The sequence below is a fragment of the Lampetra planeri genome, chromosome 37, assembly GCF_965212315.1.
Source record: "Lampetra planeri chromosome 37, kcLamPlan1.2.h2, whole genome shotgun sequence".
NCBI lineage: Eukaryota > Metazoa > Chordata > Hyperoartia > Petromyzontiformes > Petromyzontidae > Lampetra > Lampetra planeri.
In genome coordinates, this window is record NC_136143.1 from 10,305,087 (window position 1) to 10,320,870 (window position 15,784).

General features: G+C 50.7%; 1 protein-coding gene across 1 annotated transcript; it reads left to right on the forward strand.

Moving 5' to 3' along the window:
- Window positions 1–1,657: 1,657 nt before the first annotated feature.
- Window positions 1,658–10,447, forward strand: LOC144731084 (14-3-3 protein gamma-B). The gene is made up of 2 exons (XM_078612095.1): window positions 1,658–1,984; window positions 9,090–10,447. Exons 1-2 carry the CDS (start codon window positions 1,898–1,900, stop codon window positions 9,741–9,743), a joined length of 741 nt encoding a protein of 246 aa, XP_078468221.1. The 5' UTR covers window positions 1,658–1,897; the 3' UTR covers window positions 9,744–10,447.
- Window positions 10,448–15,784: the final 5,337 nt, after the last annotated feature.

The following is a 15,784-nucleotide window of genomic DNA, read 5'->3' on the forward strand; positions in this document are numbered from 1 at the left end:
GCCAGGTCGTTTTTTTAAAACTAAGTTAATATCTCAGTGGGCTTTGTCTGGTAGGATGGGGATGCTTTAGTGCTGTATTTGTTTGTGTTATTTTACCGTTATTGTTATTTCACTCCTATCGTGTTTGTTGTACTGTTTGTTGTTGTGACGTTCTTACCCCCGTGTCCCTTCTGGACATCTGTGATAAAAGAGCTTCATAGCTCATCGGATTCCTCCTCCACTCGCAATGTGTGGATTCTGATATATCCTCCATATTCATTTCACAGTGAGCACTGCCTACCTGGCACAGATACATTTCTGAATCAACCACCCACCACCACCCACTCACCACCCACCCACCACCTACCCACCACCCACCACCACCTACCCACCACCTACCCACCACCCACCCACCACTCACCACCCACCCACCACCCACTACCCACCTACCCACCACCCACCACCTACCCACCACCCACCCACCACTCACCACCCACCCACCACCTACCCACCACTCACCATCCACCCACCACCTACCCACCACTCACCACCTACCCACCACCCACCCACCACTCACTCACCACCCACCCACCACCCCCCACCTACCCACCACCTACCCACCACCCACCCACCACCCACCCACCACTCACCACCCACCCACCACCTACCCACCACCTACCCACCACTCACCATCCACCCACCACCTACCCACCACTCACCACCTACCCACCACCCACCCACCACTCACCACCTACCCACCCACCACCCACCCACCTACCCACCACCCACCCACCACTCACCATCCACCCACCTACCCACCCACCACCCGTGAAAAGCCGCCACTTCGTTGTGGTGGCCAGGTGGCTTCTGGGAAAGAGCTACACAGCTCAGTGGGACCTTACCCGGTGAAATAAAAACAACGTCTTTAAACACGCGATGTGGTGGGTCAATCCAAAACGCTGTTTCTGTGAATTGGTTCGGCACGATGCTTATAAAACTGCTCATAGGATTTTAGGAACACAGTACTGTGGGGTTAAATAACATCGGATTATCATGGACAGGTATACCTGCCTGCCTGTCTACCTAGATGTATGTCTGCCTGTCTGTCTGTCTGGATGTCTGCCTGCCTGTCTGTTTGCCTGTCTGGATGTCTGCCTGTCTGTCTGTCTGGATGTCTGCCTGCATGTCTGCCTGGATGTCTGCCTGCATGTCTGCCTGGATGTCTGTCTGTCTGGAATGGATGTCTGCCTGCCTGGCGCAGGTCTGCGCGATGACGTCACCCCACCCCCTCCACGTGTATCTCCGCCTCGGGATACGCCGCCGCCTCCGCACCTCGCCTCACTTCGTACAATGTCCCAAAAAGTTTTACTGGCTGGAGGGACGGAAGGTTACGGCCAAAGACCGCGTGGGCTGGTATATGAGGGGCGCGGGGGGGGGGGAATGCGCTGCCTTGCTCGAGGGAAGGGCCGAACGGGACGGACGGTTACGTCCGGAGGACGTCCGTGATGCTAGAATCGCCCGCAGCAGCGAATGCCGCACTGTCGACACACACACAGCCAGAGAGAGAGAGAACCACTCCTCGCCGCGTCTCCTCCTCTCCCTCCCTCCGCCTCCTCTCTCGAAGCTTCCGCGAAGCGGGGGCGGGGGACGTGGGGGGCGGGGCAAGGGGGGGGGCTTCGCGCATGCGCAGTGCGGCAAGGCGAGAGACGTGACCGCGGCGGCGCTCGTAGCCGCAGCAGCAGCAGCGGAGACGACGACGCAGCAGCAGCACGAAGCTCCACAGCCTCGTCACCAGCAGCAGCAGCAGCACGAAGCTCCACAGCCTCATCACCAGCAGCAGCAGGCAGCAGCTGAGCCAGTGCATCAGCAGCAGCAGTCGGAGCAGCAGCAGCGGCGTTGAAGCGCGTGCGCGGCTGAGATGGCGGAGCGCGAGCAGCTGGTGCAGAGGGCGCGCCTGGCCGAGCAGGCGGAGCGCTACGACGACATGGCGGCCGCCATGAAGGCGGTGAGACCCCACGGGCGGGGGGAGGGGATGAGGGGAGAGAGAGAGGGGATGAGGGGGGGGGGGAGAGAGGGGATGAGGGGGGGGGGGAGAGAGGGGATGAGGGGAGAGAGAGGGGATGAGGGGGGGGAGAGAGGGGATGAGGGGAGAGAGAGAGGGGATGAGAGGGACGGGAAGGGGTTCGGGCGGTGCGAGCGAGGGGTGAGGGGATGATATCACGCGGCGAGCGAGGCGAGACGGGCGGACGGGGTTGAGGGAGGGGAGGTATCGAGGGGATGAACGGCAGAGAGGGGATGAGGAGGGTTCTTGGGGTGGGGGAGGGATCGAGGGGATGAACGGCAGAGGAGAGAGAGGGGATGAGGGGGGTTCTTAGGGGGCGGGAACGGGAGTCCTGGCCGGGGGGGATCGAGGGGATGAGGGGAGCGAGAGAGGCGAGGGGACACGGGGTGGGGGGTGGTGACGAGAGGCTGAGGACGAGTGGAGGGGGAAGGGGGTCGAGGGGAAAGTGACTGCGAGGGGGAGCAGGGAGGCATCTGGGGAAGGGGGTCAGAGGGTGTGAGGGGATCGCGGGGGACGCGTGGAGGGAGACGAGGGTCTGGCGAGGGGGTCGTGGTGAAGATGCAGCGGTGAAGGGGATCGTGAGGGGATCGCGGCAGAATCGGGGGATCCAATGGGCAGTGAATGGATTCGGGGAGGAGATCGAGGGGGTGAGACTGAGGGAGGGGATCGAGGGGGTGCGATGTGGAATCGATTGGACATGGGGGGGGGGCATGAAGGGGATCCATTGAAGGAGAGACGAGGGGGTGAAGAGGTGCGAAGGGAGAGGCGGGGACGATGCGGGTCTGAGGGGGATGGGGCGTGGGGGGAGGGTATGGAGGGGATCATGAGAGGCGAGGGGATGGATGTTGGTGTTGTGGGAGATCGGGGTGAGCGATGGGCGGGCGGGGGGGGGTAGAAGTAACGGTGGGAGACCGTCGGGGCAGGGCGAGCAGCTATCAAGGGGGTCAAGGAGAGGGGATGAGGGAGGGACAAGGGGATGAAGGACAGGGGGTGAGGGAGGGACGAGGGGGTCAAGGACAGGGGATGAGGGAGGGACGAGGGGGGAGCAGGGGGGGTGAGGGAGGGACGAGGGGATCAAGGAAGGGGATGAGGGGGGAGCAGGGGGCTGAGTGCGGCAAAGGTCGAGCCAGGGACTGTAAGCGACGAGTTTATGAAGGATTCGGGGGATAGGAGCAGCAGGGGGGTAAATCTGGGGATCGATGAGAGAGTGAAAGGGGATCGAGAGGATAGAATGGGATATTGGGGGTGGACGAGAGACGGTGGAGGGTGACGTGGAGGGGGTGAGGGGGGGGGGGTCCATGGGGGAGACGAGGTGAAGACAAATTGATGGGGATGGCGATTGAAGCGAGTTACAGTCAAAGGGGTTCGCGAGGGGATCGAGTGAAGGACGAGGGGAGATTTAACAGATGAGAGGGGTTAGGCGAGAGGAGCCGTGGGATTGAGGGGAGAGACTATGGGGGTTGGTGGGACTCGGTGAGAAGGGGGGGGCAGCAGGGTGGGTGGGTGGGTGAGTGGAGCAAGGCAGAAGAACGCTGGGACAGTGGTAGCAATTGGGGGGTGGGGGAGCCAGGAGGTGCAATGGGCGCAACAGAGGAGATGGAGCGGTGGGGGACGATGACCAATGCAAGATTTGGAGGCGTGGGGGATCAGGCGAGAGGGGTCCCTGGCACTGAATGAGGAGCCAGAACGATCACGGGGAGGTCACGTGGTGGGCGGGGGGGGCCGTGGTGCGTATCGGGAAGGAGGGAGCCGGGCGGTACGAGAGGAATTTTACGAATGATGGAACCTTGGAGCGATTAAGGGGATCGGATACATCAAAGGGGCACTGGTGAGGGACTGCAATCCCTGGGGTGACCCAGAGGACTGTAGAGGGGATTGGGGGCCTGAGAAACCTCAGAATCATTATTTGTCCTGGAGAAATCCGTTGAGCTATGAAGCTCTTTTTCACACACGTCTGGCAGAGAGGTGGGAAACCAGGGAGGAGGAGAGGGACTGGATGATCATCGTGGACTCGAGAAGGGTGGATGTAGTCTGACAGGTACTGGAGGCCTGGTGTTTCAAGGAAGGTCCTGTGTGACACCGTGGTGGGTGGATGTCATGGGGGCCCCGTGAGGGTAATGTCCATGAGCCCTGGCATCTTCTTCTTTACAAGGGAGAGGGCAGGCGGGTTAATTGCGTTGGGCGTGGTGCCGCACGCCTGTAAATCAGAGTGCAAAGGTTTGCGGAGCATGTTTTTGTGACCCTTCCCACACCTGCTGGGCTTATGAGGTTTACGAGGACAGCATTGTAGTTCCAAAACGCATCTGTGTGTGGGCTATGGGAGTGTTGTCCCCTCGTGTGCAAGTCTTCTCTGGGAACTCCGGTTTGGTCCCAAATACACTCATTGGGAATTGGCCACATTCCCAGGACCTTCCTGACAAAAATACGTTTTGGCTCAATAATGAATATCTGGTAAATTAAATATCGTCTCGAGATGGTGTTTTTCAATGACGTGCCTTTGAATTCTTCAAAATTTGGACACTTGATATTTGAACAGTTTTCTGTTAGCTGATAAGCAAAAGCAGATTATTTAGTGTTATTAACATCCCATTGTAAAGCTGTGTATTTAGGGGAATATATACGGCTGTGCAAAAAAACATGCGTGTGTGCAGCCTTCTCAAGATGGATGTGGAAATCGGGGCACTGCGGTTAAACATAGACCCATCATGAATAAATATAACCCACGGTACCACGACCAAATACTGGGCTCACTCTCTCTTCACGACAGGCAGGCCGGGTGGTTGGCACCGTCATCGGAGCACAAATCGGAGGTCAACTTAACCAATCGCGCGTCAGGTTTTGATAAAAATGGGTACCGCTTTGTGTGAACGTTGACGGTCACCACCCTTCGCAAAGATTGCTGGTGGTAATCCGCAGTGGCTGTGTGGAGAATTAATCCACCACTGCTCCACAGAGTGCACGGCCACTGCCATCTTGGCTTGTTCGTGCAATGACTTGCACATACGTGCATATTAAGACGACCATCAAGCAATGAAGTGGATGCCGATATTTAAACCGTTACTAATATATAGCTCCTTTGTCTGGATTGAAGCCCTCTTGTGGGCCTCGGTCTGTGGTAGTTGTTAGACCATACTTCACCGCACTGGTCAGTGCGGAGTTTGCAAAGGGAACCCATTGGGGGATCCAGGGCCGGTTCCAGATATTACTCACCGCCGATGTCGGCTGCGGCGGGAATCGAACTCGGGGTTGCCAGGTTCCTAGCGCATTGCGCTAAGCACCGATTGCGCGTCAGGTTTGCGCTGCGCACTGCGCTGCCACTCCGCCCGTCTAAAGGTTACTTGTGCAAAAAATCTGCACGCAAAGATTTGTCAATGAAAATGTATTCATGAGCTCACAATATATGCATAAAATGGGCGGTGCACATATGAATTATTGACAAATCGTATAATTTGAAATTCATGAAAACCTTGCTGTCCCTTAGACTGCATGCACCAAAAGGACAAAAAAATCGAATCATGACCTCATTAATATCACATTATGGAAGGAGGTCTGTTATTGGAAAGGTGTCTTTAAAAAGGCTGTTACGTAATTTGTGCACCCATAAAAAGCGCACAGAATGCTGTAATACACTCTGATGGCATCCCGTTGATTAAACAGCGACGCAGGAGGATGGACCGAGTTCTACCACGGTGCCCAGAATAATGTTTGAGGTGGCATTCGCGACTCAGATGTCGGGGTCAAGGGGTTCCTTTACACCGAATGGAAGGGTGATGTGATTGTAAGAGTTGATGACTGTTCTGTGCATTTTAAAAATATTTTTCACACTTTTATGACTTGATGTTTTTTCAGAAAATGATTGAAATTGTTAAGTTCGTGAGTTTAAACTCCTCGTTGTGTGTATGTTGAACTTATTTTTCACCGTACGTAGCCAGCCGTGTTAATTGGAGGTGTTGGGAGATGACTCGGCTCCTCATTCGCATCGAGTGGAACAAACGAGCACTATTTTGTAACGGCCCAACCGTTGTCTTCTGGAAGGACTGGCCCCTGACATAGGGATGGAGAATTCCCTTCACTGGCACAGGTTGGCTAAGGAAGACAAGTGCCGGCCCACATCCGTCTGAACAGACCCCTTGGGCTCGGCTATGTACACAGTAAATCATTTTTATTTATAACTGAGGAGGTGAACAAAAAAGACGTAATGTTATCAGCCTTGCTCGCCTTTGCTGGGATAGCAGGACTTGGTTACAAGTGAGTCCGTGTAATGTGTCTGGATGCAAAGAGGTTGGGGTGGTGTTTTTTCCTGCCCGTGGAAGCAGTGGAGGGTGGTGGGTAAGCAGTAGGGGGTGGTGTAAGCAGTAGGGGGGGGGGGAAGCTGCTGAGCTGGAGGGGTTTGGGGGGCTGACTGCAGTTCCTGTCAACTCATTGATGCTTGAGCCTCTGCTGCTCATGAATATCATGCTGAATATAATTAGCATGCATTATTTTTAGCGTTTCAATTTTAGCCATTGAAGTAAAAACTATTTGTTGGGTTATTATACATTCATGGATCTATGTGTGTACTAGGGATGTGTTCCCAATTTTTTTTATATGAAAAATCCCAAACCCCAGGCTAAGGTTAAACATTTCAGATTATCTTATATTTTTTAATTTGGGTTGATCTGGAAACATGACGTCACAAAGTTACGCCACTAACGCGTCGTCATGTCCACGCTTTTGCGTCCAGAATGGTGTCGTGGCATAGGTTGATATTAGGTTTGCTAGTCGGAAAACATGTTGAATTATTACGCAATGTAAATCTTCCAAAAAATGTTCCGTAATTTTTCTTAACATCCAAAATGTGAGTTGCTTTTTTAAAATCCAAAGCCCATCCCTAGTGTGCACTATGTATCATTCTGGATTGAGTCCTTTCAGGGATCATTTGGACAGTTTCTAACCTGTAGTGTCTGCACAAATCAACTTTAGGCTCACACAATGGGAATGTGGAATCAGTCTCTTCCATTGGTACAGGGCTGCCATTATAGATTATCATCACCCTAATAATGATCCTTTGAGCATTGACACCCTCTTTGTATTTTTTTATTCTGGCTATAAATATAACCCAGTCACGCTCGTTCGCGCCTCTCATTTTGTGCTCTGCCGATGGGGGTTCATGGTTCATGCAGCGGTTAGCATTTTCATTTGGACTTTAAACCCATTGAAAATTAGACTAGTTTTTATTTTACCAGGTAAGGCTCACTGAGCTGTATAGCTCTTTTTCAGAAGCGACCTGGCCACAAATGATAGCTCAACAAAGTGGCTTATCACGTGGCAATTTATTGCAGCCCTATACTCTTAAACGCATGTTTATAAATGTTGAAGGAAAAACTGGAGCACCCGGAGAAAAATGCACGCAAACCACGGGGAGAGAGAACATGCAAACTCCAAATAATATACAGCAGCAGGCGTCAGGGTCGGGATCGAACCCACGACCTCCTCCATACCAGGCGAGGGAGTTAACATCTAGCCACTGCGGCCGGCGCCACATTCATTGAGTTGTAAATGTGGCCAAGCAATGGCCATATGGCGAATGGATTTGCCACTCCCACGCAGACTTCCGTGGTATCCGCAGTTTGCGAGTTTTCTCCTATTACCCTGGAATAATGTCGCATCGAAATCACCCTCTTGCAAAAAATAGAACTCCCCAATGTGGCACCATCCTGAGACTGAGGCCATCCTCAATAAATAAGACATTATTTTCGTTGTACTGTCATTTAAAAATGCGCGTACGCCTGCCATTGAGTAGCGCATTGTTAACGGTTATCCGTATGATGAATTAAACAAGTACAGTATTGTGTATTCAGATTTTTATCAATCCTTGTGATAACCACAGTGAACTTATGAACAACGTCGTAGAACACTGATGTGGAGAAAAGCTTAACATTGACTGCTCAATGAAATCCTGATCGGTGGTTTCACTTAACTAAAAAGTGCCTTACTAAGGCGTTGACTAGGCCCATCATCCCTCTGGCGTTGATAAAATTAGTAACGCTTTGAGGGAATTCACCAGTGGCTGGTCTATGAATAGCCTGGCCCCTATCATGGGGCTGTGGAATGTACCCGCTGGTTGGGGGCTCACCAGTGGAGACGTCAGGCCAGTGTTGTTCTGGCCTGGGAGACGCATCGATTATATCCACGTTAAATTGTTGCCATTTTATCGTCCGGATGAATAATATAAGGTTTAATTTTGATCCTTTCCACCGTCGAATATTTTTCACATGCTCTTATGCAGATGCATGCATCCACGGTTTGCTCGTTTCAACGTGGAATATAAGACCTCACCCCCTTCCGTTGAGTTAGTTAAATTGTTATTAATAGTGAATCAAGCAGTACGGAATGAAAATTTTCTGGACAAATCCGATGAGCTATGAAGCTATTTTTCAAAGATGTCCAGTAGGGGAAGGTCAGAAAGTTACAATTACAAAGAATCAAAAAACCGATAGGAATACAAAGCAAATCACTAAAAATAAATATTCTACAACTAAACCATTTTTCTTTTTGCAACTACAAATCCCAGTCAGTGTTTGACTTGGCTCATCAATTATCATCATGTATCATTATTTTCACCTTTCTTTCGTCAATTATTGGTAACTCAACAGTGGTTGACCTGTGGATATATTATCTCACCATAGGGATGTGGAATTTCCACCATTGGCTTAGATGAGTTCCTGTGTAGGTGCTGGATTGGTTGTTGCATCGCAGGATTGTGAATGGTGGCTCCGGCTTGCGGAGACCTTCACCCAGCAGTGGATTGATCATGGCTGATGACGACGACGATGATGCATGATTAAATCATAAGCGGTTGTCTTATGGGCATAATGACTCGCCAAAGTAACGAGGAATGTCACCACTTTCGCAAGGCAAACGGCACCAGTCGTTATCACAACGCTCACTCGATCGTAAAACACTGCCTTGAACCTTGACCCTTGACCCGGGCGAGCCTAGAAAACTGTATCGTGGGTAATGATCGTGCGTTGCCCCCCCCCCCCACCGGCTGTGTCGTCGTCGCCAGGTGACCGAGCTGACAGAGCCGCTGTCCAACGAGGAGCGCAACCTGCTGTCGGTGGCCTACAAGAACGTGGTGGGGGCGCGCCGCTCGGCCTGGCGCGTCATCAGCAGCATCGAGCAGAAGACGGCGACGGACGGCAACGAGAAGCGCCTGGGGCTGGTGCGCAGCTACCGCGAGAAGATCGAGCAGGAGCTCGAGGCGGTGTGCGGAGACGTGCTCAACCTGCTCGACAACCACCTCATCCCGCGCTGCGACCACCCGCAGTACGAGAGCAAGGTGTTCTACCTCAAGATGAAGGGCGACTACTTCCGCTACCTCGCCGAGGTGGCCACCGGGGAGAAGCGCGACCACGTCGTGTCCAACTCGGAGAAGGCGTACAAGGAGGCGTACGAGGTGAGCAAGGAGCAGATGATGCCCACGCACCCCATCCGCCTGGGCCTCGCGCTCAACTTCTCCGTCTTCTACTACGAGATCCAGAACGCGCCCGAGCAGGCGTGCCAGTTGGCCAAGACGGCCTTCGACGAGGCCATCGCCGAGTTGGACTCCCTGAACGAGGACTCGTACAAAGACTCGACGCTAATCATGCAGCTCCTCCGAGACAACCTCACACTGTGGACCTCCGACCAGCAGGACGACGAGGCTGGAGAAGGAAACTAGGAGGCGAAGGTGGCGGCGGCGGCGGCGCGGGGAGAGAGAGGTGTATGGCACAGCCTGAAAGGGAGCGAAGATCTCTCGAAGAAAACTAAAAAAGCTACCGCATGCCACAACCAATGGGGGATGAGTTAGATTCTGCTTTGTTAGCAAAATGTTGCGAGCCTCTTGTTTCCCGCTGCGCCCGCATCACGTGCGGCGATTGTTTCTCGCGCGAGCCGCCCGCTCTGACCCGCGCGCGCGGCTCTCGTGTCGACCGCGCCTGGCGCGGGGCACTCGGGAAGAGCTGGGGCCGAGTATTTCGCTAATCAAAGAGGTGCTCGAATGAATTCCTTTGTATTCTTATGTGCGTCATCCATGTTACATAGAACGTGATGCTGAGTACGGTAGCGAGCTCCATAGTGATAGTACTTTATTTTACCGATCACTTTGCACCTCGGTAGATTTTCACCGGCGAATCAATTTAGTTGATTCTATTTATGTTACGTGTGCTCAGTCTCATTTTGTGATGCTCCAGAAGGACAAGTATCAGTCGCAGTGTTAACATGGAGATTCCAACGGCGGCAGCTGAACAATATTGAAGTAGCTGTCGGAATGTTTCACTTTAAAATCTATGCCAACAGATACATTGCTACATTACATTAGTTCTTGCTTCGGGGCCACTAGGGCCCTGTTCAATTTGGAAATCAATAAAGTCGGCAGCAACTCTGCTGGGAAGTCTCGTGTGATTCGTATCAGAATTTTGAGGCTGCATCCACCGATGTAGCGTTCGCGCTGATGTTACACAATCGACAGCAACTAGGTTTTGCTTTGCCCATCTGAAGCTATGCCACGTTTTTAGCCCAATAACACAGTTTTCTTAACAACGATTCACGGATCATTTGATGTCTGGCAAAAAAAAACCTGACGAGGTTTCCATTGGTCTGCGGTGGTGTTGTGTGTTTCAGCCATTATCAATGTGAATTTGCCATATAGTTGTGCCATGGCGGTAACTCCGTACATGGATTGTATTAACGGTTGCCATGTACATTCTCATTATTTTGAGATCACCATATACATATCTCGCCAACAGGCTTGCGATACATCGTTTTTTACTCTTCTGGCAGAGGAGATGTACGGATAAGAATCTTTAGTTTAGATCTGTCCGCGGAGACACTTTATTTCAATCGTGGATCAGAGTGTGCGTTCCCCCGTCTGTGGGGTGTGTGCGCATACATCCTTTAAAGTGTTGGGGATTTAACATGAGTGAGTTTGTTCCCTATGGCTGTATTGGCAGACCTCACGCCCCTTGTTGGATAAGCACTAAATTCCATGTCATGTGCCATAGATGACAGTATTACACACTGAGCCAGGCACCTAAGTATAGTTTGGAGGCCTCTTGTAATTCCCATGTGCTGCTTGCGTGTTGGCATCCGCAGCACCATCAGCTTTATTCTTCACTGAAGAGGTCAGAGTATGTAATCTCCAAACTTCCTCGTGCCACACCAATGCCACACCAATGCCACACCCCCAGCTTTCTCTACGAGTAAAAAAAAACAGCTCCTCTTCACTAGCTCAAAATATCATTTAATTTCTAACCCAATTTATACTTTTCAGAACCCGCTCCTCCAAAAACGTAGAAGACCCGGACCATTGCATTAACGATGTGCCCTAAGGCCCTGTTCTCACACCGTTCCAACTCCTGGGCATAATCGCGTGTTCATTTTACTATTTTGATGCGGTGCAATCGGCGACAGGTCAACTGGGACACGGGAGCACCAGGCTGGACAGTTACAAAAATATTCTCGCCGTTTGCTTCACTGCAGATGCGCTTCTGCGGCCATCTGGAACGATATTAGGAAGCCACTGGAGCTATGCACTTGTAAATCTGAATCTAATTTCTTGAGAACTTTTTGTGTTTAGTTTGTTGTCCTTCCCCCACACCTCAATTTAGCACGGTTTGCTACATATAGTGTGGAAATAGTTAAACATAGATACACGTTTTATTACCCAACAAAAGTGGTAACTTGAATGTTTTCTCAATAGAGTTGGTTGCCCGATTGGCGTGGTTAACCTTGCTCCCAAAATATGCTCATCGTGCTGTGAAAGTGGCAGTGCGTTTTAAATACAACCTGCCGCGGTTGGATGTCACCAGGCGGTAATCTGTATTGATGAACAGTGGCTTCGTACAAATGGTTTGCATTTAACGAACTGCCAAATTACCACCGCTCTCGCCACACGGTAGCCAAATTGGGGTTGATTGTATTTTTATGGGGGCACTGGACGCATTTACTCTCGTAATAGACGGTCATTTTCCAGTGTATCTTCACGTTACTTTACAGCTTGTAGTCCTGTTTTGTGTGGTAGGATTTACTGTAGCTCCAACCGATATTTGCCAAGGTTCGTTTCACATTGTAGATGCTCTGTGTTAAGCAATAGATCTGCCAACAGGTTAAAGTAATGACGAAGATGTAAACGCCTGTCGCCCATTGAGCACTAATTCATCGGCGCCACAACACAGCCCAGCCCTTTACAACTTTACGTGAAACATTGTACCACTGCGTTAGAGGCAGTTGCAGCCCCCGAGGTAGAATCATAAACATCATAACTCTCCTGCCTTCCAACAAGCAAGGCATTGCATGACACAGACCACCATTCCAGATGCCTCGACCATCCCTCCATCAGTTGGAATTTGGTGGCCTTTTATGGCAACACACAGCAGTTTAAAGTTGGCTACCGCATAACTCATAAGTGCTGTAGGAGCCATTTGATGCCCGTGCTGTGTACTGTCCGTGAAAGGTCTTTGTCAAAAGATGTGTTCATTGTCAGACCAGCGTTTGAAAATGAAGCCGCAAGGGCTTCAATGACGTCATGTCACAAACGGGGCCGTGGAACAGCACCGGGAGCCGTAGATAAGTCACGTTTCAGGGGAGCACATTTGGAGCGTATCTCTCCCTGCGCTTTTTGAACTAGCTGAACCAACTCTCAACTAGCCAGCCTCTGACCAGATAACGGGTCAAGAGATGCGGTTTGATATTCTGTCATCCAGGTATGCTGTGTTCCGTGCTCTCAGCTGGTATTAATATTCTGTCATCCAGGTATGCTGTGTTCCGTCCTCTCAGCTGGTATTTTCAATTTGATGGCGTTGGGCTCATGCGGGGCATCCTAGTACGCGATGGTTAGTACTCTGTTTACAAATTAATTAGTGTAGAAGAGTGTTCAGACCAGTGTCCGTACGTTTTACATTTGTATGTCAGTTAGCAATCCCGTCCAGTGGAAACCTGTCCCGTTTTTGTTTGGCAGCAGATCTGATGAAGGCCAAACCCACCTATAGAAGTTTGTGTTGTGCAGAGCAAAGCCTCGTCGTTAAGTGCCCATAAACTAACAATTAATAGTGTCGGTGTTGGGAGCTCCAAAACACAATGAGGTAATCCATCTGTCACCGTGGGGTTGTGTTTTTGTATTACTCCGTTGTGTCGGGTGCCACACGAAGCGAGGTGCGGTGGTTTGTGCAAAACTGGGTTGGTGGACCACACATTTGTGAAACTCCAAAGCTGCTGGGCTCTGAGGTGACCAGGCAGTACAGCAAGTGGATTGAATCCATCTGTACGGAGCATTGAATGCGATCCTTCATGCGTTGTGTGGGTTTATCTCCGGTGGTTATGATTTCCTTCGACGTGCCGCTTGTGGACTTGGCAAAACATCCTAGTGCAGGAACTGCCTTCAACAGTCTTGGGACGCATTCTTTCCTGTCTACTTAAATGGCATTGTTAATATTACCATGCTCGGTGACCGCGTGGGTGTTTGGGTCCGTTGCATTGGGGGAATGTTGTTCCGCGTCCGTGCGTGCGCCGAGATTCATTAGTGTCGCCACAATCGTAGGAAGCACGGGGACGGTGGTCAGCCCTCGCGTGCACAAAGCAAAGTCGGGCGCCGAGAGCGAGCGCGGAGTGAATGTGGGACGTTGTTCTTGGTGATGGACGGGGTGGAAGGTGGAAGGTTGCCAGTTGATTTTCTCATTCGAGAACGATGAAGGCAAAGAGGAAGGGGAGGGGGAAGTATGGCTGCACGGCGAACCGTAGCGTAGGCTGCACTTGGGTGTTACTGTTCTTGCTGTTTGAGAATTAGCTCTGCGAAGCTCATTAATAATGCAAACGTGACTTGTAGACGTGAGGGCAGTTTGGCGCGACGTATTTACTGTTAAGCCTTGCCTTTCGCTATCGTAATTGTGGTTAAAAGTGTTATATATATTTTATTTGTTTGTTATTAATGTGTGAAATATGAATAATTACTTTGCTAACGTTTAAAATACACTTCATTTGTATAGAAACGCATCGGTCCGTTTCACACGTAGGCCTCCAGAAACTTGTCATTTACCCAACACATTGGGTTATACACCACGTCACGATGCTACAGCGCTGCGAGTGGCTGCTTTGTGGCAACTGCACCATCGCGAAAGCTTCCGAGCAATGCAAGACAAGAGGGTTTCAAGGTAGCAAGCTTGTGGCAGTCAGAATGACGGTGTTCTTAACTGAACATGATTGCATTTGACCGGAGCAATTCTCCAACGGATATTCACACATCTGAAATATCCGAGCAACTATTGAAGGTTCTTCTGCAGTGGTTGCCAGGTAGACATCTCGGCAACTACACGGTTGGGGTGTAGCACTGTGGGTCAAGCGGATTTTTGGAATCCTACGGTGATCCCACGTTCGCATTGAGAATGGCTTAGACCAGGGGTGTCAAACACACAGCACCACAATTCGCTTCCTCCGGCCCACCACGTGTTTTCATTTGTTACAACTTATGTAATTTTAGTTATATTTTTCAAAGCCCTTACCTAAATTCAAACTGAATTTAAGCCGGACATTGAAAACGGGAGATTTGGCACGTGTCATGCCGTCAAAAAAAAAACTCTCTTTAGCCGTGCTTTTGGATTTTGAATTGCTAAATTTATACGGTGGTGTTTATTATGCTTTTGCTTTTCATCGGCCCAACTGTGTGGCCGGCGGGAGAAGCATTTGAGTCCAAAACCGTCCCGTTGTCTGATTGAGTTTGACATCCCCGGGACTTGAGCCTTCATTCACAATGCAACGCTACCCAAGTATAAATGTGACTCCCTGCCGACGGTGCCACGACCCTCGCCAAATCGACCGATGCGGGCAGCACGTCGGGCCAGCCGCAGCAGTTTTGAACAAATTGCTTAGAGCCACCTGGACAAGCGGAATTGGTCATGCAGATATGCTCCGGGTGTTTGCTTTTAAGTGGAATTCCGGAGGTTACCACCTTGCCTCGCCGTCTCAGTTTCAGTTCTTTACAGACGAGCCGATGAATATACGGTCGTTAAAATTGAGCGCTTCTGTAGTTTTTAGTTCCAAGCGTGATTTGAACAAATACGTGCGTACGTTTTTCAGTGTGCATCGTAAAACTTCCTCGTGGCCGCGTGGAAAACGCTCATGTCATTTGAGCAAAAGAAAAGAAAACTGGCTTCTCCGTTGTGTGCGGGGTTCAAGTCGGCGTTTTTGGGTTATTTTATCCCAGCAGGGTATTGTGGTCATCGTTGGCAGTGAATCTTAAAGTGTGTGTGTGAGCCTGTGTCCTGTCTGTTCTTTGAAAAGCCTCTGCCATGAGGATTGGAGCGCATAAAAACGAGGTTATTAATTGCTGACAGGTTCGGATGAATTTGGCGGTTGACGGGGCGTTAAAAGGAGACGCGGAGGAGGAGATGCAATTTTGCCCTCCCATAGCTTGTCAGTACAGTACTGTACAGGGTAAATCGTACAATTATACCTTGCCTTTCAACTTTCCTCTTTGGAATGTCTTGAACATTATTAGGTTTACACTTAACTGGAAAATTCAACGAAAGCTAAAGTACCTTGAGTAACCACTTAAGAATAACAATCATTGAATTTTCAATATACAACAAAAAAAAATTCCATTATTTCTTTCTGGCGTATACCTCGGAGGACGCATAACCAGTCGTGTTGCTGGAGGTCTTGCAAATTGAAGAGAGTCCAGTCTGCTTCCACGAGTGCGTGTCCGACGCCGCTTGGTGGCTCGCGAACAGC

Coding starts and splice junctions, on each gene's coding strand:
- LOC144731084 (XM_078612095.1), top strand. CDS start 1,898: ATGGCGGAGCGCGAGCAGCTGGTGCAGAGGGCGCGCCTGGCCGAGCAG. Junction 1,985..9,089: donor TGGCGGCCGCCATGAAGGCG/GTGAGACCCCAC, acceptor CGTCGTCGCCAG/GTGACCGAGCTGACAGAGCC.